Source organism: Columba livia, chromosome 2, assembly GCF_036013475.1.
Source record: "Columba livia isolate bColLiv1 breed racing homer chromosome 2, bColLiv1.pat.W.v2, whole genome shotgun sequence".
NCBI lineage: Eukaryota > Metazoa > Chordata > Aves > Columbiformes > Columbidae > Columba > Columba livia.
In genome coordinates, this window is record NC_088603.1 from 50,624,965 (window position 1) to 50,651,954 (window position 26,990).

The 26,990-nt window shown below is 37.0% G+C and overlaps 1 protein-coding gene across 4 annotated transcripts in view; it reads left to right on the plus strand.

The window, feature by feature from the left end:
• Positions 1-26,990, plus strand: part of ANLN (anillin, actin binding protein) — a 28,502-nt gene continuing 1,512 nt past the window's right edge. The window contains exons 1-24 of one of the 4 annotated variants that reach the window (XM_065051832.1): positions 1-167; positions 4,733-4,886; positions 5,291-5,575; positions 5,959-6,305; positions 7,006-7,228; positions 8,176-8,369; positions 8,507-8,614; positions 9,104-9,221; positions 10,125-10,241; positions 10,800-11,026; positions 11,584-11,732; positions 12,025-12,172; positions 12,821-12,956; positions 13,269-13,451; positions 15,171-15,297; positions 16,226-16,274; positions 16,354-16,410; positions 17,121-17,159; positions 17,523-17,544; positions 18,167-18,279; positions 19,918-19,971; positions 22,797-22,883; positions 24,358-24,465; positions 26,504-26,676. In XM_065051832.1, the coding sequence (XP_064907904.1) occupies positions 150-167; positions 4,733-4,886; positions 5,291-5,575; positions 5,959-6,305; positions 7,006-7,228; positions 8,176-8,369; positions 8,507-8,614; positions 9,104-9,221; positions 10,125-10,241; positions 10,800-11,026; positions 11,584-11,732; positions 12,025-12,172; positions 12,821-12,956; positions 13,269-13,451; positions 15,171-15,297; positions 16,226-16,274; positions 16,354-16,410; positions 17,121-17,159; positions 17,523-17,544; positions 18,167-18,279; positions 19,918-19,971; positions 22,797-22,883; positions 24,358-24,465; positions 26,504-26,676 (3,236 nt within the window). In that variant the 5' untranslated portion in view covers positions 1-149. The remainder of the gene's footprint in view (positions 168-4,732; positions 4,887-5,290; positions 5,576-5,958; positions 6,306-7,005; positions 7,229-8,175; positions 8,370-8,506; positions 8,615-9,103; positions 9,222-10,124; positions 10,242-10,799; positions 11,027-11,583; positions 11,733-12,024; positions 12,173-12,820; positions 12,957-13,268; positions 13,452-15,170; positions 15,298-16,225; positions 16,275-16,353; positions 16,411-17,120; positions 17,160-17,522; positions 17,545-18,166; positions 18,280-19,917; positions 19,972-22,796; positions 22,884-24,357; positions 24,466-26,503; positions 26,677-26,990) is intronic. The other 3 variants (XM_065051829.1, XM_065051828.1, XM_065051831.1) reach the window with 3 other exon arrangements.

A 26,990-nucleotide genomic window follows, 5' to 3' on the forward strand; every position in this document is an offset into this window, starting at 1 on the left:
CGCGCCGCCTCGCACCGCCCCGCGCATGCGCATCTGAGGCGGGCGCTGAAATTCAAATCCGAGGAGCGGTTGGGGTGGTGGTTCTGCGGCTCGCGGGTGGCCTGAGGGAGCGGACGGAGCGTGAGGCAGTGTCGGTATCAGCAGCAGCGATGGACCCCTTCACTGAGGTGAGGGCATGGCCTAGGCCGGCCACGGAGTCGTGAGCTGCACACATGGTGCTTGATCCGGGGGAGGGGTCGACAGTGGGGTCGAATTGTCAGTGGCGGAGGCCGGTGGGGATCAGCAGGGCAGCTGTTACTTGCGGCCACGCTGTTGGGTTGGGATAGTTTCTTCCATCTCCCCTTTATTCTGGGTATCCGTGGGCTTGTGGAGAGCCTCTTTCTCTGCGACAGGATGACAGGTCTCCTTGCCACCACCTTTCTCTGCCCCTTCGTCTTGCTCATACTTCCAGCACTGCAGCCGCCCAGGTATTTGTGAGGCGTCAGGTCTCTTCCAAGAGAGGACAGAGGGTTATTCACGGAAGGGGTTGCGGAGGAGGGGACCTTTTCTAAACTGGGCTGATGCTTGAGTGTGCTTCCCAGCGCTTTAGTGTTTGCACCTCGTATGCGTCCGGCAGATAAGATTTTCGGCTGAAACAGAAGAAACACTGTGAGCTAATGGGAGTGGTATTGACACACATCGTGCCTCCATATCTAAAGGTCGCAAGTGAAGTTTGCGCAAAGCAGCAACAATCTGATTAAAAATGCGTCCTGTTTGACATTATTGCCCCGTGTGATTGGCTACTTTTGTCGGCAGGCATAGTTCCTCTTTTTTGAAAAAAACAGAATAAGCCAGTTGTGAGGGTGGATTTGCGGGTGTGTGCTTGAGATTTACAGAGGCAAAATTGTAACAAAACTAGTGGAATTGACTGTCTTGAATCTGTGTGAAGGATGGAGATTTCTTAAAGATGCTGCACTCTTTTTGTTTGTGACAGCTCTGGAGCTGTCTTGTGACTGCTTTGAGAAATGGCATAGTAAAAAAGGCACAGCCTGCCTACACGAAAACCTAAACTAATTACAAAAAAGAACCTAATCAAATACATTGGTGAAATACGTTCTTGTCCCCTTGAAAAAAATCTGTATTTGAAATTAACATACTTTTAAAAAAAATATAGCGCCCAAAAAAGGAGATTGCACAGATCTGATTTAAAAAACTGAGCATAAGATATTGATCTGAACATCTTTACTAAATATGTTATGCCAAGGCAAATTAACCGTACCCCAATGTGAAGTCTTCCTAAGTATAAACAGCTAAAACATCTTTCCTTAATTGGTAGTGAGTGCCGTGATGAGACTAGTCTTATATAAACTTCAAGTCCAGACTAGTGAATCAAGTTTAAAATGGTTTTGCATTCTGGGACATATTCCAGCCTCAACACACCCTTCTAGCAGATAACTGATTTGGAAAAGTTGTGACCAACTGTAAAGCCACTCCTCAGAGTAAACTTCATTCAAATGTCAGCTGGTATTGCAAAGCCTATAAAAGGTTTCTTTACCAAGAATGTTTATGTTGTGGAAGACATTCCAACGTAGTATAAAAATCTAAGTAATACTAGTATATTAGTATTGAAGTTTAATAACTTTCCTTAAAAAGTTTTTCTGAAAAGGAAGCTTTTTACCTGCCATGAAGTATTTATGCTCTGTTTTTCTTTCTTTTAATATAACCTTTCCTTAGCTTAACTATTTTCGGATAAACTTTGCTCTCTAGGGAAATGGTGAGGCATTGTGTAACTGTTGATTATGTGAAGTGGTGTTATATGAACCTGAATTGGCCAATGCATACTGTTCATTCGGTGTTTGCGGATTACTTCACAGTAACAAATTTTGTCATGGTCTCACTGAATTTATACTCAAATCTTGCTGTCAGATTCAGTTAGAATATTTTCAAATCAGACAGTTTGGAAATAATGTTTCTTTTGATTAATCTTACAAGTAAAAACTAATAACCTCCTGAGCCTCAACCAAATTATTAATACAGAATGCACTGAGGAGATGGTGCAGTTGATATCTTTTAGAATCTCAATTAACATACTGTTTCTGACTTTCAGTTTAAGCTGACAGTTTAATTCACCTTTCTTGCACAAAAGACTTGTTTTGGTACTACAAGATGTTAGAAATAGTCTAGGTTATTTTGTACTTTGAAACACTTGTTAACATTCATACAGCAAAGTGTAGTTTCCTAGAATGCAGGCTGACCAGAGAGAAATAATTGATGCAGTTGCTCAGGGCAAAATTTGCATATATGTGAACTTTGGAGTTGACTAGACCTTCAATGGCATGGGTGAATTTTATCACTTTGCTGCACTCTTCTAGTAAAGCAGTGTCATTAGAACAAATTCTTGTAGTCAGATATGAGCCTGAGTATCTTTAATGCTGGTAAATGAGTACTTTAAAAGGTACCTTTCTGAAAACAAGCTTGTCAGCATTTAAAGTAGGAAGGCCTTTTCTCATTTTTAGAAGGTGCTTTTACAACACAAACTGTGATCCTCTTAACTGTGAGTAATTCTCAGAAGGCTAGATTTAATGAAATAGGTATGTCCTACTCTGAAACTTTGGCTATCATCAGAACACTTGGAGAATGTACTTATAGCAAATATCCTGCTGATGAACTTGAAAAGCAAATCTCAAGTTCTGGTGATTGGCTTACTCATCATGTGTAATAGCAGAGTTTGAAATACGGCAGTTGCATGGAAAACTTGAGGTACAAAGAGCCAATAGGAGCTGGAGCCCAACAACAGAGGCGTGCATTCTTGGGAAGTGACATCCTATTTGTAACGACTGAAACTCCGTTTTACTGGACTAACAAAACAGAAAGGAATGTGACTGCATCTGAACAGAATTGTAGGAATACTGCTGAGGAAGGCATACTTGACTTCACACACAAAAAATAAAGTTAATTTATATAGCCTTTAAGATTTTATATATGTGGGCATTACTTGCACTTTCTAGCTCTGCCTTTTTGAGGTTGATGTAAGGAAACCTGACCTGGAGACACAACTAGCGTGGACCTTGCATTGAAGACATTCCTGGCATTTCATGTGTTCCTTTATTATTATTTTTTTAAATCTATTTCCAAAATCCTCCTCTTTTTATGGAAGTTGAAGAAGCTGATTTTTGCTTTCACAAAAAACTGTTGAGATTGACATTCCATTTGTCCTCTGTTGCCATACAATGGGACATTGTTTAAGACTTCAGCCTTAGACAGTTAAAAATGTGAAATGTGTATTTAATTGCTGTGCAACAGGACGGATAATGGCTGGCATAGTTCTCACAGTAATTTATGTGCCACCAAACAAGTGCACTTTATATGCTTCCCTTTAAAAGCCATTAGTTCAATCACACAATTTCTTGTCTCAAAGTGCCTTAAAACCTAGATCAAAGGACTAACTAAATGTATTTTAGATGTGATCAAACTGAATGATCATGATTTATGAATGTAGTAGTTTGGTTTTTTTTTTTAAATAACCTCTTTCAAACTTGGATGCTACGAAGAATAATTTCTACTAGCATGGTATGTTTGCTAAAACAGCCATTTTGTATGGAATGTGATCATAGTACTAAAATTTCTAATGGGCAGGGAATGAAATAAAATGTTATGTAGCTTAATTGGTATCTCTTTATATGTTCTTCCATATACAGATATATTATGACAAACAGCCTGTTTAAGACAGCTAGTTAAAACATCAGTCTATTCTTAAAATTGAAACTTGAGGAAGATAAATTCACCTTTTGATTTAGAAGCTGTAATAGCAGCATTTTTAAAAATATTGACAGCTGTGCATTTAATTAGTTAGATTTTCTTTTGTGACAACTTTCTGCATGTCACTTGGAAACAACTTCAATGTTTATTTTGTCAGAGGGTTGGTGCCAATCAGATGACTTGACCATGTGCTTTAACAATGTGTCAAAAAAACCTACTAGAAAGACTTGACAATTCAAGTCTGTCATGTGGCGATGCAGTAAAAAAAAAAGTAGTTTCTTTCAAATATTTCTGACTACTTCAGGCTCTACAGAAGCCTCCCTTTTTATTTGTGCCATTGCTTGTGTCTCCTTAGCCTGGTTTCCTTTGAAAGCTGAGTTATTGGGAGACACTAGCTGATTTAATGACTGGAACTTAACGGCTTCTACAATTTTCATCTAATTTTGTGGCTAGGTGAAAAGACGTAAACTACTGTCTCTGAAGAGAATGCTGCAGCCTGTTATCTGTCTGGTAGGCCAAAGAATTTCAGATAACCTGCAAACATGTACTGACCAAACAGACAGCAAGAAGGTAGCTTGGGATGGTTTATGGTATAAGCTACCTGTTATCTAACTGCTGAAAACTGGGGAAGCTGTGGGTATAGCAATGGTGGAATTGAAGTATGGAGATCAGGGGTTATCACAGTGAGAAGGAGGTAGACAGAAAAGCCATATAGCTGACAGTGTAGAAAACATGTTTTGTTTGTACTGCTTTCAGGAGGAGGTAGCCAGTCATAAAACCAGACTTTGAATATTTCTATTGCATTGCATTACAGTGGATCAGTTAGCAACATCTGAGAGCTGCATTTGTCTTAATGTAGCCCTCACTATAGATTTCTGGTATTGTGGATCTGGAGGGATATGTTATATAAAATTCAACTATTTTTAATTTGGGCTATTACTAGTTAAGACACTTATTACAGTGTACAGTAACACATGATTTATTGACTACACAGAAACTCCTTGAAAGAACCCGTGCCAGGCGAGAGAACTTGCAGAAGAAAATGGCTGAGCGGCCCAAGATGGGAGTGAGACCCACAATACAGACCAAGAGAGTCAGAGAGCCTTTGTTAGAAACTGGTAACCAGGCACCTCTTCCTGGTGAACAAGGTATTTTGAACAAGTTTAATAAACATCGTCTTTTGATACAAGTTGCTTTTCCCACCCCCCCACCAAGGGCAAGTGAAAACCCTTAGTGTTTATCTTAAACTAAACAGCAATGAATGCAGTTACCTGACCACTAGGACTGAATATGGCTGATGTTTAGCCATATTAGTTAGTTAATGTTAACCTGAGAGCAGAAGCTCTAAGTAATTAGTAAGCTATTTAAAAATAATTGTATAATGCCAAAGATAGTGTATTGTGCCTGGTAGATTTTGGGAAGGACAGTTTTCTGGGAAGCATGTTATGAATTATGAAATAATTCATAACTTTATTTGCATTAGAGTTCTGTACTACCTCTGAAAATATTTTAGATTGAATACTAATTTGCTTGAATATTCTGACCTGTACAGACAAACCTGGTACAAAGCCATCACCATCAAAAAGGCTCTGCCCTAACAATGTGGAGACTCAGGCTTCCAGTTCAGAGAACATACAGCCAGTTCCTTCAAGTTCCACAAGCCATCATTCTGCTGAGATTACTTCAGAGCTGCACGTAACTGCTTCCAACAGGGCTTCATTGGTTCAGCCTATTGAGAAAGGAAAAACAAACACCAAGTCAGAAACTCCTGCAGCCCTTTCAGTCAAAACACGTATGCAGAGATTGGCAGAACAGCGACGCTGCTGGGATAGCGAGGGTACGTTTCACTTGTTAAGCATTATTGGTATTTTTCAGTGTTTGCATTCTTAGCACTGGGGAGGGCCTAAAATAACAAAACTGTTGACTACAGATTAATTTTATACATGTTTTCCCCTACTAGTGTGATGCTTTCCTCATCACAACAGTGATGTAAAACTAGTAAGCTGCTTGGTTAAAAATGTGTTGGGTTTGCAATAAGCTTTAATTTAACTTCATTTGTCTCAATGCCTTCAGAGCTGGTAGCTTGATTCTGTTGATAGTGAGAACATCTAACTGTTGATAAACTCAAAATATAGCAATATGCAAAAAAGGCAAATGTATCTCAATATATTTTATTAGCAAAATAAATGTGGTGTGTGTTTGTTTTTTTTTTTTTTCCAGATCTGTCTGAATGTGTTACTCTGTCTCCCCTCCAGTCAAAAGATCTGTCTGTTTCTCCACCTAAGCAGACATCTAATGCCCTGGCAAGTGATACCCCTATTGGGAGAAGAGGCCGTTTAGCTAACCTTGCTGCTACAATTGGTTCCTGGGAAGATGACCTAAGTCATCCATCTGCAAAGCAAAACAATGCACAAGAACAGCCTGGCACTACTTGTTTATCCAAATTGTCCACTACAAGTGAAGCATCTGCTAGAATCAATAGTAGCAGTGTAAAGCAGGAAGCTGCATCCTGTTCTCAAAGGCTTGTTGAGGCTTCTATTAATAAACCAGCAAACTCCAAGATAGCGGTGAGTGTCTGATTTAGTTGCTGATTAAAAATTTGAGAATTGGGGGCACAAATGTTAACTTATAACTGTTTAATCTGAATTTAAAGATTTGATGTGAGAAATCTTAGCCTATTTACAACTTTTGCTTTATTGCAATCCCATATGCCCTTTTTTTAATAGCAGACCTGAAATGTTTACAGTCTTTTTGATTGAGACTTAAAGCTAAATGTACTTAAGTTTTGTAAAATTTGCTGTCACGGTAACTGATTGCTGCTCTTTCAACCATCAGAGACTTCTTACAGAGATACTGGGTTTCATAGAGTGAAATATAGAGTGTTTATTGACTTAAATTGTAAATATTATTACTGTAAGAAAACTCAGTCAGAATGCTGAAATAATAGTGCCAGATACCTGTTTTTCAATTTATGGCATTTATGTAATGGCAATATTTGCCATGTACAGTCTTGTTTAGGTAAATGTGGGGTAATAACTAAAGAAGCTGACAAAAGTACATGGAATCAAATACTGAAAGAATTTGAAATACTGGATTAAAAAAAATCTACGAAAAGCTTATAATGCTTGTTCTCAGCTTTTTCTGTTGTTGATGGAATAGGTGTGTCATATTATAGCATGGTGTGGAGAATGCTTTCATTCTTCTTCCTCCTGAGAAAATAAGAGGGTACGGACTCATTTTAATGTTACTCCTTTTTCTCTTGCAAAGGATCCAAACAAGTTGTTAACACAATCCTCAGGAGTCACTGTTCCCTGTTCTAAGGAACCTGAGGTACAACAACCTCTAACAGAGAATCCCTGCAGCGCTCAGAAAACTGAAAAGCGTACACAAACAGCAAAATCAACTTTGCCTCAACCAATTCAGTCCAAAGAAGAGCCAGTCAAAGGAACACATGTGCAACTTGAACCTAAGGGTAAACCCACAACACCAGGTAGGATGTTTTTCAGCTTCAATAAATGTTCATTCAAATTAAGCTTGTGAGTGCTATGTTGAAAACTACAGATTAGTTAAGACTTCATGGCAATGTATCAGGTAATGCCTATTTCCTTCTGTAACTTCAGTAAAGTCCTGAACAGTTCTGTGGCAATTATCATAAATTGTACAGCTTCTATATTTTTGCAAGCGTATTTTTTTGGACATGATTTCAGTAACTTTTGAGAGCAAAACTGATCTAACTGTTCTCTCTGTGTAAAAGTATATTCCAACATCAGTTAACTGAGACTTTTCAAAGCTTTCAAATTGTTGGAAACTGTGTATATCCAACCTATATAAGGTAAAGTGTCTGCATATGACAGAAGAAATCAAAGCTAAATGCCACATAGCTGCATAGCATCTGTCTTTTCAGTTAGCGTTGATGTCATGAAAAAAGTGATCATCCCCAGTTTTAAATTCAACTGTTTGTTGGGTCAGAAACTTGGACTAACAGCTTGAACGCTTTGAAACGATGGTCAGTAGAGCAAGCGTGTGTCTCTAGATATGCTGACGATAAAAGACAAGCTCAATAAAGTGGTGCAGAGGCCAAACAATGTATCTGCCTTATGTACTAGAATGCTTGTATACATGAAGGATGCAAGTGAGGCTGATTGTAGAGGAATTGTTGAAAAAGCAACCCAGTTTAAATAACTGGTGGGTCACATGCGTACTTCAGTAAGAGAAGAACCTCTGTTTGCTCTGACTTGCTGCTTTATTAACTTCAGTGTTCTGTTACTGTGGTGGTCTGTACTTCAGGTTTTGTTTGTATGCAGTAGAATGGAGTAAGACCTGTGAAGGAAATGGCCGAATTTTTTCACTGACAACCTTCAGCAGGATGCAAAATTGCAATGATTTCTTTCTGTATTTTTGAGAGTTTCTTTCAAAGCAAAACAATTGTTCTTTTAGGGGGATCAGGAATTAAGCCCTTCCTGGAACGCTTCGGGGAACGCTGTGCAGAGCGTAGTGCAAGGAGCCCTGCTACGAATACTCCAGGGTGCAGAACACCCATTGTTACCCCAAATACAAGGACAATCCAGGAAAGGCTGCTCAAACAAAATGAAAATTCCTCTACTGCCAGTTTAGCTCTTCAGCTTAAGCAGGTATGACTTGCTGCATTCATAGCTTGTTTATAAGCTTGGGGAGGACTCTTACTGGTTTGCACCTACCTGAGGAATTTGAAATGTTTTGACATCTTAAAGGTGTCAGCTTTTTCCCCTGCTCCCCTTTATTTGCTTAGGAACGTGAAAGAGAACTTGCATGCCTTCGTGGCCGGTTTGATAGAGGCAATCTGTGGAGTGCTGAAAAAAGTGAAGGTTCGAAGAGAAAACTTCCAGAAGCTAAAATGGTAATGTGTTACCTCCCATGTATCAAAAGACAGTCTGTGAATTGCTTTACGTGTTCTGAACACAGGGATAGATGTGCAAATGTAAATAAATGGTAAAAATCTATGATTTGTGTATGCTCAGGCTGTGCAAGACTGCTTGTCAAGTGGTTTGTATGATTATTAACAAATTATTAAATTTTTTCCTCCTGTGGAATCAATTAAGGACAGAAGCAATACTGCTTTGAGCCAATTGATTTATTTATTTTTTTGATGTTAAGTATGTGGGGTTTTTATATTTTATAACATTAAAACCAGAAGAAAGCTCCTTACACAAACACTCAATTTAGTATTTAGTAATTCAACTGAACGTCTTAGGTAAATAAGTAGGACCTTCTTGATATTGGATAGGCAGCCTCACTTTTCTAACAGATGTTAAAATTGTGTTTTTTCTGGCAGTTTTCTTAGTCACCTTGAACATTCTCCTAAATTTACTGGTTTTATTTTTGCCAGGAAAGCCAGTCTCAGGTTAGTCCAAAACGTCTTAGTTCAGATGCCACCACTTTTGGATCAGCAGAAGACACGCAAGCAGGTGACAGGCCACCAAAGTCTCCCAGCGTGGAGTCTTCAGGTAAGAACTGTCACTGTTTGCCTGTGACTAATACCAGTCTGAAGCACTGCCCTTGACACTGAGCAGATAAAAATGTTTGTAGCACTGAAGTATAGAACTGGACCTTTTATTTGGTTACTCATTTGTCTAAATCTTCTCATATGATAATAATACTCTGCTCTCCTATACCACTTGAAAGACTGACAGGGCAGACTGCCTTTTAGTTTCTCAGTGGGTTTACCTGTGTTTCATCCTTTCGTGCATGTTAAGTGCGGGGAGAGTGAATGAGAATTGTCAGTTATAGATACAGTCTGTACTGTATCTGCGTATTTAAATTTCCACAATAATCTAATGGGAGGGAATTCTTCCCTTATCAGTATCCCCTTATGATATTAATTCTTATAGTAGGGGATATGAAATGCATTCTGAGATGCTTGTGATATCCTGTCTGGTGCTTACTGAGTGGAAGAGCCTTCAGTTCTCTGTGAAAAAGAGTGAACTTAGTGCTTCTTATAGACATTATGGGTAATCATGCTATCAAATGTGCTTCCAGAAGAAGAGAATGATATCCCGTTTTTGGGTATGGTTTGGGCAGGGTTTTTTTTGTGTGGTTGGTTGCTTTTTAAAATTTTCTCTTTTAGCTTTTAAGTGGCTGCACTCTACTATGGTTTCAACATTGTTTCTTGTGCTATGGGTTTTTTGATTATACGACAGAAATCTAACTGTACAGGTTGTGGAGGGTATGTATTGTAATGCCTTTTTTTTTGACAGCAAGTTAACTGGAATACTTAATCTAGCAAGCTTTTTGTGAATTGTCAGCTATCTTATCAAACTTCCAAAATTCAATAACTTAAAAAAAAAAAATAAATAAATTCAAAGGCTAGACATGATCTTCAGCAACCTCTTTTTTCATAAACTACTTAGATGCTCCTAAATGTGAAGAGAGCGATAAACCCAGTCCTCTGAAAAATACTGAGCCAAAGAGCCCTGTACAAGTGATGCCTGTCTCAAAACTTGAGCAACTTGCTGAGAAACCAAAAGGTTTGTATTGAGTAGATGTATATTAATGCACTTAACTATCTGTTGCCACTTGTCCAGCAGAGTGTTAATATCCTTGAAGTCTGAACAATTAATTCAGCATACATCTGCTTACCATCCTGTGTTCTGTAATAAAGTTTATATAAAACAAAGCAGGAAAGTTCTTTTATTGTAACTCTTCTTTCTTGACACTGAAGTCTTAAAGGAATATATTAAATGCTGATATCAAAAGCTTATTAGGAGAGGATAGAAATTCCTGCTCTACTATGGGACTTGCAGTTAAGTTTCAGGCCTGTTTGAACTAAAATGTTGAAACCTATCTAACAAGTGCATCTTTTTATTCACTCTCTATCACTTATGCAGTATATATGATAACAATATATTAAAATAAGGATGGAAGTATACTACACTGTTCTGTATGCCTGACTATAATAAGTGCTTTTTAATCAAGCTTACTTAAAAAGCAAAAATAGTTGGTTTATCTGTTAAAATCTTTCTGTTCATTTAATGAGAAGAGTTTAGTCTTGCTGTTACTAATATTTTTAAAAAATCATCCTTTAGATGAAGGATATGAAATTGAAATGAGTGTGGATGATGAGCTGAATAGCTCAAAAGTGATAAATGAAATTTTTGAAGTTCTTCAAGAGACTAGTCCAGACATAGAAAAGCTGAAGAAAGAAATGAGCATGAGCCTGGAAGGTGAAAGTGATGAGGATGAGCAGGAAGAGTCACTGAATATTTCATCAATGTCTCTGCTAACCCCTCTAGTGGAGTCTGTTGGCTCAGAGGTGAGAGTTCTTAGGAGGTGGGGAAGGGCTTGTTTATCACATAGAGATGTACAATTTGCTTGTGAACAGCAATACTTTGTATTGTGATACCTGGGCAAATAGACAAGTTAGAAATAACATTTTGCTAATGAAAACATAATGAGGTAAAGTTATCTTCCTCTGAAAACAGCATATCAGATTGGATTTTTTGCTAAACAAGTGGTTCATCTTCTGCTAAATCAATCTTGAGTATATACATCTATTACTTGTGCTACACTTCTGGTGATATACGTGTATTCAGTGAAGTAGTTGCTGATGAAAATCTGAAGAGAAGAAATTATGTAACTGTACCAGTTTGGAAACTAAGGGTGAAATCTCTTTGAGTTCAATGATCTGTTGGTGTCTTTAAAATATATAAATAGCTTGATCCATGTCCCAGAAAATATTTGTAAAATGTCTGTTAAATAGTATTAAGCAGCCTCCAAATTTACTGTTTACATGCAAAACAAGTAAAGGTGAGAGAAAATGGATAATGATTAATGTGGACAGGTATCTGTAGCATAACCTTTTTTCCCTAGGCATTTGTTTCTCCTTGTAAGTCTGGTGAAGGCAGCAGTATCAGTGATGTAAGTCTGAAGTCTGAAAAGTTCCAAAGGACTAAAGTCCCAAGGGCAGAATCTGGAGACAGTATTGGCTCTATGTCAGAAGATCACAACCTTCCATATAGGTAATAAACACACATACCTTATTCTCTAAGTGTACAAACTGAGACACTGGCTTTTTTTAACTCTTCTAATGAAGCATACTGCTTAAACTACAAATGAAGCTTTTAATCAAGATCTTTACCTTCATTAAATATTGTCTCTGTGGAGTCTTTATGATATTTAAACTTAAAGCACTTATCAGCTTATTTTAAAAGCCATTTATGCAAGTTGAAAAACATCAATATCTGATATGTATGTAAAAAAAAAGACCTTGGCACACCTGGAAGCATTTAACAGGCTTTTCTCTTTTAAAAGCATCGATGCATATAGATCTCAAAGATTTAAAGAAACTGATCGTCCTTCGATAAAGCAAATTATTGTTCGCAAAGAAGATGTTGCTTCCAAACTGGAAATGAAAAAGAACGGCCCATCTGATCAAGTCAATATAAAAAAGAAAATGCAGGTATCTAATGTACTTCTTAATATCCTTTTTCTAATTTACTAATTCCTTCATTAATTCTCCCTTTGAAAGTTCAGGACCTTAATATACTGCTTAGAACTGCAAAATTACATTGTTCAGTGCAAATATCTAACAGTAGGGAATGATGATTTCAACACAATGTATCTCTTAGAAGGATGATGCTATAAAGTAAGTCTGGAGAGAACAAGCCATCTTTTTGAGCAGGGGACATGGAATCTATATCTTATTACTGCCTTTGAATTAGGTAGGATACATAACTACATACTTTAAATTAGCAATATTCTGATCTCTACTGGTGCCTTGTTCATCTACACTGCTGAATTTCTGGGTAACTGCTTCTTCCCCAGTGAAGGGAATACTAGACTAGATATGGTGTGTAAAAACATTGAAGTCATTGACTTCCCAATATTTTTGAACTGCCTCTGAGCTCAAAAAAAGTTGTACTGCTGTATTCTTTTGCAGAATTAAACTCTAAACTGCAAGATTTTGTAGCTTACTATCAAAATGGTGTTATTTTTCTGAAGCTTAGCCCCCAAAACACTAATCTTGAGACATTTGCTCTTTTCCTTGTTTGAATGTAACACTAAATCTCTCTTCTTGCTAATTATTTTTACTACCGGTTTCCTCTAGGAGCTCAATAATGAGATCAACATGCAGCAGACAGTGATTTATCAAGCCAGTCAAGCTCTGAACTGCTGCTTTGATGAGGAACATGGAAAAGGGTCACAAGAAGAAGCAGAAGCAGAGAGGCTACTTCTCCTTGCAAGTAGGTTTTCAGGTTCAAGGTCAGTTCTTTGTCTTGAACACTTTGGGAAGAATTTGTGAACTCTGGAAATGTATTTATGATGCTACTTTGTAGCTGCTTATTTATAGTTCTTCATGTAGAAAACAGGAGAGAATATTATCTATTCTGTCTCAGCTTCTACAGGCAAGAGGGCACGTTTGTATCCATCTTGTCCCTAATGTCCCTACTCTTCTGGAAGATGATTAATATTTCTGTTGCATTTTACATAGTTATGGCAAAAAAAGTGTTCAGTGTGACTTTTTCCTCTGTTACATCTGTAATTCCTCTGTGCAGCTGAGAAGAGAACTGCTTTATTGGAAGAACTGAACAAACTGAAGAGTGAGGGACCTCAGAGCAGAAGAAATAAAGCTGCTTCTGCATCTACTGAATTTGCTCCATCCAGGGGATCTGTTTCCATTTCAGAAATGCGTCTGCCTCTAAAAGCAGACTTTGTATGTGGTACAGTTCAAAAGCCAGGTAAAAACAGCAACTGAAAGTGTTATACCTTCTCTCCCCATTTCCCCATCCTCTCTACATATACTTCTAGTTTTTCTCTTGGGGTTTTTGTCTTTCTGTGTGACATTTCTCAGAACTCTGGGGGTGATACAAATTTAGAAATTACATATAAGCGATCTGCCTTTTGGTTAAATTTTCAATATTTTCCCTCATCATTTTAATTACATCATTTTCTGTCTTGTGAGTTCCAGTAAACTTAACAAGACCTTCCCAACCAGTCTTAAGTATCTTTTGTTGGTCCACTGACCTGTTGGGGAAGAAGCGGAATTTTGTATCTCGGGTTGTCTTCCCACTTGTTGCCTTGAAATTTTTTTGATCAATGAAATTCTAGTAATAAGTATCGTTATATAAATTCTGACCTTTGTGATGGTGTGTAATGCTCAGGAATCCTCTTTTTTTCAGTCTGGTTGACATCCCAAAACGCTTCATTTACAAAGACAAGTCTTTCATTATCTTATTATAGTTAAGTCATTAAAGCGTTAAAGATGTGGATTTGTCCCTCCTTTTGTTCCAGAACAATATTTGGTAATATCTTTGTAGGTCTAGATACTTAAGTTGGAACATACTAAGCTTCTGTGTCATGTGGTTGTTTAAAGAATCTTCAAGCTCACAATAACCAGTGTGATTTTATATAATGTCACAGAATATGAGTGTAGCTGGATTTTTCTAACAGGTTCCTACTTCTTACCTCACTAAAACTTGAAGACAAAAGTCATTGGGCAAAGTCTTGTTTAATATTGTTTGCCAAACTTCTACTAATGAATTCATATGTAACCTTTTTTCTTGTTTAATAGTTCTGTGAAATGTAAAGTGTATTTTTTATATCTTCAAGTAAAACCCCACAGCCAACAATAGAAATGTAAATATTTGACCTAATTTACCCCCTGACATATTACATTTCTTGTTGCATAAGACTATTCATCTGTGTTACAGAAAAGCCTCTCACATTGTTACAAAATACAAATTTTTTTTTGTTGGTAATTCTTGCAATCAAATTGTCTGAACAAACGACTATGAACTGTTTGTCATCCAAATCTTACTCCAGAGGTGCAGCATTTGCTATACGTTGTGCACCAGAGCAAGATTTATTAATCACTTTCATCTCTGAAGAGAACCTCAAATGTAAAGAGTACAAATCAGTGCTTACTGGAGTCTCCATCAGTTGTTCTGAAAGCTGTGACTTGTCCTACACCTGACACTATTGAGATGTGCTTTTGTGGTCATCTTTGTTTTTTGTCCCCTTATGTGAAAAGTTAGGGAAATGAGTTGCTTGGATGACTAGTTCCTTCATGGGATTACAAAAAGGATGAGAATAGGAAGTAACAAAAGCTGCTGTATGGTTAAGCTGACATACCTTGAGAATAACACCAGAGTCTAAGATTAACTGCTGAATCTGACTGAAAGTTCTTCCTCACCTCTCATGCACTGGGTAGTGTAGGTCTGTCTTCAGATGCCTCAGGCAGTAATGCAGTTGTTGTGAACCTTGTGGAGACAGTCTTACTCATGGACACAATATGGGAAAAACCTCGTTTTAAAAATAAGTCTATAAGCAAATCATGACTCTAATCAAGTGTTTAAGTGAGGTGAAACAGAAGTGTGATTAATGGCGATGCAGGACTTGAGGGTTTTTAGATACTTGGACACGTCTGGCTAACAAAGTCATCTGATATGTATTTACAGAAGCAGCAAATTACTACTATGTAATAATACTGAGATCTGGATCAGAAAACTTGGTTGCAACTCCATTAGCAAGTACTGCCAGCTCCTTGAATGGAGATGCTCTTACTTTTACTACAACATTTACTATGTAAGTATAAATAAACTGTTTGGAACCAGTTTCAACTCTGATGGTGGAAGACGCATAAAAATATTTAAAATCTTTATATAAGGATGTCATATTCTGCAAACAAATATGGTGAGGTCTTGTGGTATGGGTATTTCCTGCTTCAAGGAACATGTGGAATGCACTTCTCTCAAAAGAGCAATCTAGAGTTATCCTACCATCCATCAACTAATGTCTCTTGCTTTTTCTGCGCTTGTTCTTTCCTGGAACACCTGCAATGACAAATGGGTTGCTCTGCCTGAAACAATGTGTTTTTCTCTTTTGCAACAGCTAACATTTTATATAGCCATTTGGTTCTTGTATCTGGAAAAAACAGTACTCTTAAAACTAAAACTTCAGCTCTCATAGGTTAGCTAAAAATGTTGTGAGTTTGAATGGCTGTTTGTTAGTAAAATTCTTCCAAAATAAATAAGCAAACTCCATTTTTTGAAGTCCAACCCAATTGGTACTTTTACTTAAAGCTATTTACTCATAAAACAATCTCTGCTTCTAGAAATACACGTGCCAGCAGTGGACTGAACGATGTATTCTGAGAAACAGTAGATGCACACTATCTACCCCTTGCTCACCCTCCCTTCTTGTAGGAAGTATCTTTATAGTAATACACTCAAGTATTAAAAATGACAATGCTGCTTGCCCTGGAGATTACTATTGTAGAAGTGAAAGGATGTCAGACAGCCCAGCTGACCTGCAAGAACAAACTATGACTATTATTAATAGGAGTTTAACTATTTGTCAGCACTGTGGCTAAGCTTCTCTTGAGTAGAACCTAGCTGCTCCCTGGAGAGTTTTAAGGAGTGCAAGGATGGAAGAAGTAATAAGTAACCTTAAAACATAAGCCCACTGTTTTCTTTAGTCTGTGTTTAACTTTTTTCCCTCTCCTTCCTTTTAGGCATGATGTGTCAAATGACTTTGAAATAAATATAGAAGTTTACAGTTTGGTATGTATTATTTCCTGTAAAGAGGATGTATGAGGGAGAATGATGTCTTGTACTTTCTCAATACCTTCTTGCCTTACAGGTGCAGAGAAAAGAAGTTACAAGCACTGAAAAAAGGAAAAAGGCAAATAAATCAAAGGTAAATGAAACCTGAAAATCGGTATGTTGTATTTCAACAGAAGGTACACTAGAAGGACTGTAGTGTTCAGGGAGAACTGACTAATAGTCTTAGACAATCTGTTGCTTGCTTTAACAGTTCTTGTTCTTTCTTGGAACATCTGCAATGACAGATGGGTTCTGGAGTCCTGCAGCTATTAGAAGATTGGACCTGCAGCACTTGGTTGAGTCTGAAATATATTGGAGGGGAAGGAAAAGGAATCTTACTAGTTCTGCAAAAATGCTATGCTTTGCAAGCTTTTATTTATTAGGTGTAGTGTCTCTGATAGTGATTTAGTGCCATTATTCTCCATTTTACTTAATATTCCTCATTTTACTTAAACTACACCGCTTAATATGCCTGATGCTGCAGTCTGGTTTGTCTTGAAGGTTTTATTGATCAATTGCAACACTTCTTTCCAGTGTTAAGTAAAAGCATTAGTTGCTTATTTTTAAAGGAAATGTCTTGACTCCTTGGACATAAATATTTCAGCTTGGATAGGGTGCACATTTCAACTGTTTGTGCTTTATTAAGGCCTTGTGACCCCAAACAAGAAACAAGATTTCTAAGAACAACTATTATCTGTTAAAAATTGATTTAGATGATAAGCCTTCAGTAGTTTCACAGTCTAATTTTCACACTGTGAACAAATTCAGTAGCAAATATGTTTATTTTCTGCTATTCTTTTGTAGGTTATTACTCCAAAAAGACTATTAACATCTATTACCTCTGTAAGTATGAATAATATTGTAACTAGATCTGTTTGACTGCTTCCAAAGGCCATATTCTCACTAAATAAGGCTGTGCCTGTGTTAGACTCTTTGTGTCCCTTACTTGAAAAATCTATAAACTGTCCAGCTTCTTACCAAACTCTTCATCCATCGACTCAAAAAACAGGTAACAATTCTAAACATGTAATGTTGGAAACATGGAGTTATTACATGTTTATTCATATTTTCTTCCCAAGTTGTTTTTGTTTGTTTGCTTTTCAAAGTACTTCAGATCTAGTTTCTTTCTAACCTAGCTTAGTCTTGTGTAAAAATTGTCAGAAATTACTTTTCCACTAAGATTTTAATTTTTCTTTCTCTTTCTAGAAAAGCACCCTTCTTACTCCAGGTAAGTAAAATCACAAAATGTTAGGGATTGGAAGGGATCTCGAAAGATCACTTAGTCCAATCCCCCTGCTGGAGCAGGAGCTTCTAGATGAGGTTCCACAGGAAGGCATCCAGGCGGGTTTTGGATGTCTGCAGACCTTCCTGGGCAGCCTGTTCCAGTGTTCTGTCACCCTCACTGTGAAGAAGTTTCTTCTCAAATTTAAGTGAAACCTCCTGCATTCTAGTTTATACCCATTGCCCCTTGTCCTATCATTGGTTGTCACTGAGAAGAGCCTGGCTCCATCCTCATGCTTCAGCTTATGCTAAGATGAATAATATATACACTTGCTGTCTAAAGCAGTAAATGAATAAATGATACTTGTAAGAGATGATAGTTCGGGACCAATAAAATCCTTTGTCGTCTTGTTTGTGGATATTTCAAAACATCTTCTGAAAGACTTGTTGAGGAGGAATGTGTAGTAAGAACCTGTCTGAATGTCCTGCTGGGATGCAATGCGAAGAGTGCTTCTCCTGGAGTAATGAGTAGAGCACACATACAGTAGTACAAATAAAACATTTTTAAGCCTTCCAGGGTCCTGATTGTTTGTTGTGTTACAACTTGTCTTTAACTTCTTTCTCCACAGCCATGTCCAGCCCAGGTGGCCCTAATGCTGTACGCACTACTAATTTCAACCTTGTTGGATCCCACAAGCTATCGCTGTCTTCTGTAGGAAATGTCAAATTTGCATTGGACAAGGTAATGGAAACTATTGGTTACTGATCCAAAGATACTACTAGAAAAAATATGAGCCTGGGTTTACTGTTTTCAGGTGAAACTGTCATCCTAGAAATGAAACATATAAAACTCCCCATATATAAACCTATATCCATATTAAAATATATATAGTTGTTGTTACTCGTATTTAATTTCATATGACTGAAATGAAATTCAGATACAACAGAAAAAGACTTGAATTATTATGCCAGATGTTCTTTCTGTAGCTCAGTGTAAGGTATAGTTATGCAAAGATAATGAATGCATTTCGTTACTGGTTTCCTTCCACTGACAAAAGATTATGTATGCAGGTAGCATCTCTGTGCATGGTCTTCATATTTTTTTGTTGCTCTTACAGTCTTGCAGTCATCACTAAAAAAGACATTTAGTGTGTTTTAATGATAATTAGGTATTTGAAGCTTTCTGCATTTAATGGACTTAAAAATTACTGGGTTTATATAGTTAGGAATATGAGTTTCCTTTCATATTCCAATTAAATTTCTATAAGCAAACTATCTGAGTGTTTTTGAACGAGAGCTATTATTGAGTTTTATATCATTAGGTCCTTGTCTAAACTGAGTTTGTTTATTGGCTCTTACCATTAGAAGTTAAAATATACATTCTTATATTCATTGTAATCTCTAACCTTGTAGTGTCTTACACCTCAACACTATTTTAATACGTGTTTATGCCAGCAGCTATCCTAAATTAACTTAAATTAATTCAAAAGTTGTTACAGATTATGGTAGTACTAAATTACAGCTTTGTCTATCCAAACAGCAGTGTAAGAATAGATTTTCTTCTTGGCTAATTAAGTCTTATTGTGATGGTAGTACTACTGCAATTATAGCTTATGATGAGAGATGAGATAACAAGAATTGTTTGTGTTTGCACACAAGATTGAAAACAAAATATCACAATAATCCCAATTTCCTTTTTAGAAGTTATACTTTTCATGGATAGAAATAAACTCCTTTACTGAAACACTTTGCAGAACTTAACATTTGAATTGTTTTACTGACTGTGTGAACTTCCGAATTACCACCTTTGTTCTTCATCAAAATCTTCCTCTTGACCAAAACTATGTATAGAAATCTTATTATGTGTATGACTTGGTTACTGGAAAACCCCTTGTTCTTGGAGTTGTGAGAATCAGCTTATACACTATATTCAGCAATGTGGGTTTGAACTGTTTTAGTTCTCTCTTTAGGACAGGACACTGGACTGGCCTAATAAACTGTAGCACAAGCACAAGGTTCAAATAGAATTTCAGGGAAGCCATCATGTGGTTAAAATTTTCAAGGTGCAAACTTCAACAGTTAGGAATAAGAGTTCCCCTTTTTGTCAGACAATTTAACAAAAAATAGTTGTCACATCTGTAAATATTCAGTTTTGTACTGGCCTGAGGCTGTACCAAACAGCTGCTTTTTAACTTGCCCCATGCATTTCTAATACGGAGCAACTTCCTGACACAGTGGATTTTTTTGAGTTTCATTCCTCCCTTTTGTATGCAGTGTATGTAGAAAGGACCAAAATGTACCTATGTATATCTTTCTCCAAAAAAAAAAAAGAATGTTAACTTTATACTAATTGCATTGAGCATGTTTCTTTTTTTCCTAGATAAATTTTGAAGGGGAGGAAAAAGAACTGTTGGGCTATATGTTCCAGGACAAGGTTGCTGTGATCCTTTAGTTTATAACTTAAAACAGAAGACTGCTTTCCTAGTGCATGTTGCTTATGTCTGCATGGCCTTTTTACAATGTATTTTAAAAAAATTATTCTTCTAAGAAAATGCTTACAAAAATTTACTAACTAAGCATAAGATGTTAGGGCCTTTTAGGACTTTCAGAATTCTACTCCCTGTCTTTTAAAACAATAAGCATGCTGCTAGAACTCAAAGTTATTTAGGCCACCTAGGGTTTTTCCTTAACTAGCATGTGTCTCTTGTCCTCCTCAATCACTAGAGGAAGGGTTTTCTTACTTCAAAACAAATCAACGTGTCTCTTAAAGATGGCTAATCAGGAAATTTGAGCCAATGTCTTGATGAACTGCACAGAACACAGAATCAACCGCTTGGCTGATAGAGGACCAGGGAAAAATTATTGGCAGCTTTAATGTTGGTTTAACTCAGATTGTTGTCGTTGAAGAAAATCACACAAAATAAATCTCTTGTTCCGTGTTCTATTGAGACCTTGTTCTGTCAAGACCTATTAGGACTTGGTTTTTAAGCAAAAAGTGATCATAAAGAACTAAAGTTTTGAAAGTACTGAACACATAGAAGTGTGAGGTTCTTATTTGTACCCAAAGGTGCTATTTAAATATTTTGCTTGGTGTATATACTTTTGGCTTTAAAAGTTGTGTAAATATATATGCTTAAGATAAAAATAGGTCTTTAATCTCTTGAAAATAGTTTGGTTTTTTTAGTTAATAGTTTACTCAGATTCCTCAGAAGAAAGTGTTTTAGATAACTACATATGTTTTCTATCAAAACTAAGCAGGTGATAATTTTAGTGCCTATCATCTGCTATTTGCAATTGAGTCTTCTAAGAAACCATTTTTTTGAAAATTCTTGAGTTATCTTGAGTATCTTTACAGATAATGTTCTATGACAGTAAAGCCAGTTTCTTATGGTAGGTATGTGAATGATCGCACCAGAATGCAAGCTAGCCTAGTCATGAGCTTTAGTTTTCTCTTCATCTAGTTGTATATTTAATAAATTGCTTTCTTTCCATAACCTCCACTCCACTTGCCTTTGAAAGGGTTATATTGTTGACTAAAATGTAATATTTTCCCATTTTGTGTAGAGAAAGGTGTTTGGAGACCTGCTTTAGTAACTGGCAATGGTGGTGTAGGCTCTGCGTAACTGATATGTTCAGTTTGTTATACAGCCTTTTTCCTCTAATGTCACACAGACCTTTACTGATAAACTTCATAATGTATAAAGTAGATTCTTCTCTCCTCATGTAAATTAGAAAGGAATGCAAAACCCACAAACTGGAAGGGGCCAAACTTCCTTGAGACTCTCATTCAGAAATGGATTTTACTGTGGTTTAGTAAGATATCAGCCAACATTCCCTGATGTAGCATGTAGGTTTACAGGTGTCTTTGCCAAAAAAAAAAAAATCCAGGGCTGATGCAACTTATTTCTGTTGTGTGCAAACATTTGACTGTTTTTGCTTTTCAAATGATCATGCAGACTCCCACTTGGTTCTCAAACCTTTGCTGTGCTGTACTGTAGTGCCAAGTACATGAGCAAGCCATGCATGCTGTCTTAGTTGGATTAGATCTAACACGGAAAAATTATTTGATCACCTTCATTTGCACATGTGCATCCTGTCTGGGAGGAAGCTGCAGTGTGCCTACAATTCAAAGGTGATCGATTTCTAACAGTAGCATCTATTTTCACGTTCTGCAGGGTTCACTGAGGCCTACAGATGTATACTTTTAACTACCAAGGGTTACTCTTGTTCATCTTAATTAACAGCAAAATTTAATTCCCTTTGATTGACATTGATTCTGTGGCTCTAAAAGTTACTTCATGATTGTTCATGCATGCCTATTCCCTTGCAAGTGGTTTGCTCTTTCTGTTTAAGCAGCACCATCAACCTTTCTGTTGTTTTCTGTTAGACAGAACACTGTTTCTGATTTTTTTCCAAGATTCTTACATTCTTGCATATTCAGATTAGCAGCAAAATATGGTGTGTGGAATGCCTTGCAGATCATAATTTGCTTGCTGAATTAGCAATTTGTCTTTTAGCTTCCCTGTGGGGGGAAAAAAGAAGGGATGTGGTTTCTTGATAGTAGTGTTGGGAGCTGTCAATGGGATGCCATGTGTGGAGGGATTGGGAGAGGTTCAAAGGCAGGTCTTGTTGCATGTGCTTCCTCAAAACTCTTTAATATTGAATAACCACGCAACCAACCTCTGATAGAGCAGTTAAGCTGCCTTTTTTTTCTCCAGTGGTATAACATAGGGCTGGGAACCTCTTTTGTTAGAAATGACTTCAACACCATGAGTGCCAGTTGAACTGCTTTCATTACTTTTTCTCCTTCTAGGTTTTTTTTATACAAATATTTAACTGAGTGGGCACTACTACATCAGTATCTGCCAAAAATGCTTATGGCATGCAAGTACCAATCCTGTTTAAGCCCACTTTGATATTTTCCAGACAGCTTGATGTCAAACTGAGGCAGAAGCTTGCAGGATGTGGACTGTTGCCTTATGTTGTTTTTAACCATGCTTGAAGTGCCTGTTTTTCTATATAAAAGCATGTTCGTGCATATATCCTGAGCAAACTAATAAGCAAATAAGTCTTTAAAAGCTTCTAAATGAACTTCAAACGAAAAGTGATTATTACTTTCTTGCTTGAGACTGACTGCTTCTTTCTGGCTGCAGATCCTAAGAACAAGGTGGTGCTAACACCTTGGCGAAGGTGGCTTGCTCCAACTGATAGAGTTGAGAGGTGTCAAAATCAAATGATTAATTGTTTTCCTTTTTGCAGGTTCCCTTTTTGTCTCCTTTGGAAGGTCATATATATCTAAAGTTAAAATGCCAAGTGGACTCTTCTGTGGAGGAGAAAGGCTTCTTGGTAAGGTATTCTCTTCAAATTCCTTCCTTGGAAATTACAGGTCCTATTAAATGTAGTCACTTTAACTTCATACATACATTTGTAGTGATTGTGAAACAAAACTGGTTTGATTTCCCACCCCCACCCTGAGCCAGGCCTCAAAACTTTCCTAGTTCACAAGATAAGCTTGCCTAAATTAAAGCAGCCTTTGAGGCATTTGTGTATCTTTTTTCTTCTAAACACTGTTCATTTATTTGTGTGAACTTCAGTTAATTTTCTCTTGCTATAATCTGTGACGTGAGATGGGATTCTGGTTTCTGTGCCAGAAACTTTTAAAGGACATCTTGGTGGGGTGTGTTTTCCTCTGGTAAAGCCAAATTCTCCCTAGAAAAAGACTTCTTTTTTTTTTTTTTTCACTATGTTAATAGATATTGACTTATAAGGAAGAAACGGTATTTTTTTGAGAAACATTTTGAACAGTTCTCTCTCTAAAACTAGACCTAGAAAATGCAGCTGATACTTGGGTCTAATAAAGCTGTTGAGAATATGTCCAGCAGATGGCAGGAAATGTGCTACGAAAATACTTCAGCAAAACATGAACGTTTGCTGTTATTTTGGTGTTTTCAGAATCGGAGTTTCTTTAGACTCTTTTCAAGCAGCCATTTCTGTCTCCTTCCTCTTCACTTAATTCAAGTTGAACAGACTTCATTAGATGCAAACACTTCACATGCTTGTTATATGCTATCCCATGGTTTTGTGTACTTCTGTAAAATATGTAAAACCTGAAGAATGCTGTTGATGTCTTTCTCTTTTTTTAATCTCAGAGTTCAGAAACTCACTGCATCATTAAAAACTAAGATCTGAATTCTGGACATGAAAAACACAACACACGAAAATTAATTGGAAAAAATAATCTGTACAAGTTCAAGAGGGAATAGAAGTCAGATACTAAATTTTCCATTCCTATACTAAGGAAATGGGGCTTGAAATTGGCATAAGCCTACATCCAGTAAAATAACTGCCAATACAAGCATTTAAAAATCAACTTCTGATTTCTGTTAAATTGACTGAAGTCCTGAGTGTGGCCTGTAGAATAGACAAACATTTTGTAATTCTGAACTCTAAATCAAAGATGGCTTAAATACCTAATCATAATTTATTATGTTATAGTAAACATGCTTTGTGAACTATTCATCCTGCATTTGCTGTAAGTAACACTCCATTATCTTACCTGTCAAGATGAAAATTTGGTAATCTAAAGTAGTAGATGCATTTTGAGCAAAGGCTGCAAAACTGAGATTGGTAGTATAAGCCCATTTTCTATGCTATTTCTGGAAAATAAATATGCTGTACTAGTTGAAGCCTCTCCCAGTATATATTTTTTCCTTCTCTTATGTTTACTCCTATGAAGGGTTGTATCTACAGAACCATTCTTGTAGAAAAATAGTTGAGACCAAGCTCAAAGTATAATGTTACTTTTTTTTTCTTTTTTAAGACTATGTTTGAAGATGTTAGTGGATTTGGAGCATGGCATAGGCGCTGGTGTGTGCTGTCTGGAAATTGTATCTCTTACTGGACATACCCAGACGATGAAAAACGAAAGGTAATGCTGTTTTATAAAGCTCTGTTCTAAAGTTGTGTAGTACCCTACACAACTAGCTGTTAAGTTTTAATAACAGTACTGTTTAGCCTTAAAACACGTAAATATATTCAAAGCATGGGACTCAAGCTCAAAATTTCCTTGAGGAATGGAAGAGACTTGCCTTCATAAATCTGACCTAAATCAGGGCAAACTTAGAATCTGACTGCTTTATCTAGTGGGAAAGGAGAAAAGTGAAGGAATAATCATATTTAATTTTCCCTTTAGTCTTAAGGCTTTCCATTGCATTTGTCAAATGACTCATTATTTAATGAAAAGTGACCTGACTTTTACAGTTTAATAAGAAGACTGTATCTAGTTGCCCTAAGTTTTAGATAAAATAGTGATTTTAACACTTAATATGGCAAGAGGGCAATCCTTCTATAACTGTAATTATGGACTATCTTATTTGCACTCATTGTTTTCTTTCAGCTCCATGTTGTAGCTAAAACTGGTGCTTTTTAAATGGTTCTCAAGGAAAACTCCAGTTATTGTCTGGCTAGTGAGACAAATCAGAAGTTCATCTGACACTGGGGTGAACCTTCTTGTCTCCTTAGCCTGTTATTGCAGTGCACACTGAAATATTTCCAGGTTCTTTCAGACACTGCTTTCAAGAGGGTTTTTCTGACTCACTTAAGCAATTTACCATTAAACACTTGCTTGTTTGTTGGCAGAACATTTTCTTTCCCAAACTCTGTGGCAAACTCTGGTCCTTTTGGGTCTTCTATGCAAACCCAGATGCCTTAGCTTAGTTTTCTCCCTGCTAACAGAGGAGGACCATATGCTGATAGTTGACATTGCCAAAATACATCAATGTTCTTTCTTTCCCAGCCAGCAGAGAGGGAAAAATCTCTGCCTACTGTAACAGAAGATAGGCACACAAAAAAAAAAAAAAAAAAGTTAAGCTAGAAAATGGTTCCTATTCTGCTTTTGGTGGCAAGAATGAAGCCTTGGAGCCTTGGTTTGTTTTCCAGATTCTTTTATTGAAAATCTTATAAACTTGTTTCACTATCATTCTGAGACAGCATCAGCTATATTCTTTTGTTACACTACTATCTACAGCAATATTAAACTCTTTCCTTACTGAATGCTTCCCATTACCAATACTGTATCTGTTCAGCTGTGCAAAGAGATGTAGCTCAGAAATATCAGTGTTGGGCAATGAGTTCTTTAAATTGTGGAATGTCTTTTTGAAAGAAATTTCCCATGGCTGTACGTATATCAGCGACATGCAACCTTTTTCTTAATGTTCTTGAAATGGAGCTATCCTTTTTCCTGTAACTTAGGTTATTTTGACTATCTATGGTATGGTGAACATGCCAAATAAATAGCAAACTCTTCTCCAAGCCAAGAGCAGCCTGTGATGTTTCCCTGATGAAGGATTCTGTAGGTGTGAAGAAACGGAGCCAAGGGCTGTAACTAACTTTAGGCACACAGCTGAGCCTCTGTCTATAGTCAGCAGAAAGAGAGAACTGCGGTGAAATTTGAAATGCTCTTTGAAGGGGTCCGGCTATTGACTGTAGAGGGAGCTAAAGCAGCTGAATGTGGCATTTAAGACACCTTAGTTGCATGTTTGAAGGTGAATCCATATGCTTATAAGTTTTGACAAGAATGATGCAAGCATTCTTAATGTGTTTGTTTTCTGTAGGCTTTGACAGGTTTTACTCTATCAATTTGAATTTTATTAAGTTCTCTTGAATCTGACAGTTAAAAAGCTGCTTTTTTTAAAGCAATAAACAAAAGGAGGGCTATATCTGTCTAGAACCTAACCCTTTGGTAAGGATTTCTTAGCTGTATTGTATGTAGCTGGGCAGGACATGGTCCATTGTCTGTATTATCTTGCTTCAGCCATGACATAAATGCAAAAGGTGAAGTCTCTTTTTCTATAGAAAATAGATTTGAGGGGGGTTCACTTAATATGGCAAAAATTGTCAAAGCATATGTTGTTCAGAGTTACACTTGATTTCAGTATTCTTGACTGATGAACTAACTTCACTTTCAGCATCCTTTGGGACGGATAAACTTGGCCAACTGCACTAATCATCGGATTGAACCTGCCAACAGGGAGTTCTGTGCCCGTCCCAACACTTTTGAACTAATAACTGTCCGTCCTCAGAGGGAAGATGACAGAGAGACTCTTGTCAGCCAGTGCAGAGACACACTCTGTGTTACAAAGTGAGTGGATAAAATCATGAAGGTGGTGTGGGGGAGTTACGGGATGTGTGTGGGAGGGGTGTTTTGCCTCAAGTGACAGTTTTAATAATGTAGGAGCTTTACAACTTTGTGCCAATGCAAAGCTCACTTAAATATTAAGACTTTGCGATGGCATGTGAACTCTTTGGTTGACTTTTCTTTCTTTTTTGTCTTGCTGTCCCGTTTCAGTCTTCTGGGGACAAAGAACTCAGCTTTTCCAAAAATGGAAATGCCAGGTAGCTTGATAGCAGATTGTGGAATATTTAGCTTTGTTTTTTCGACTACTGTTTGGGCTT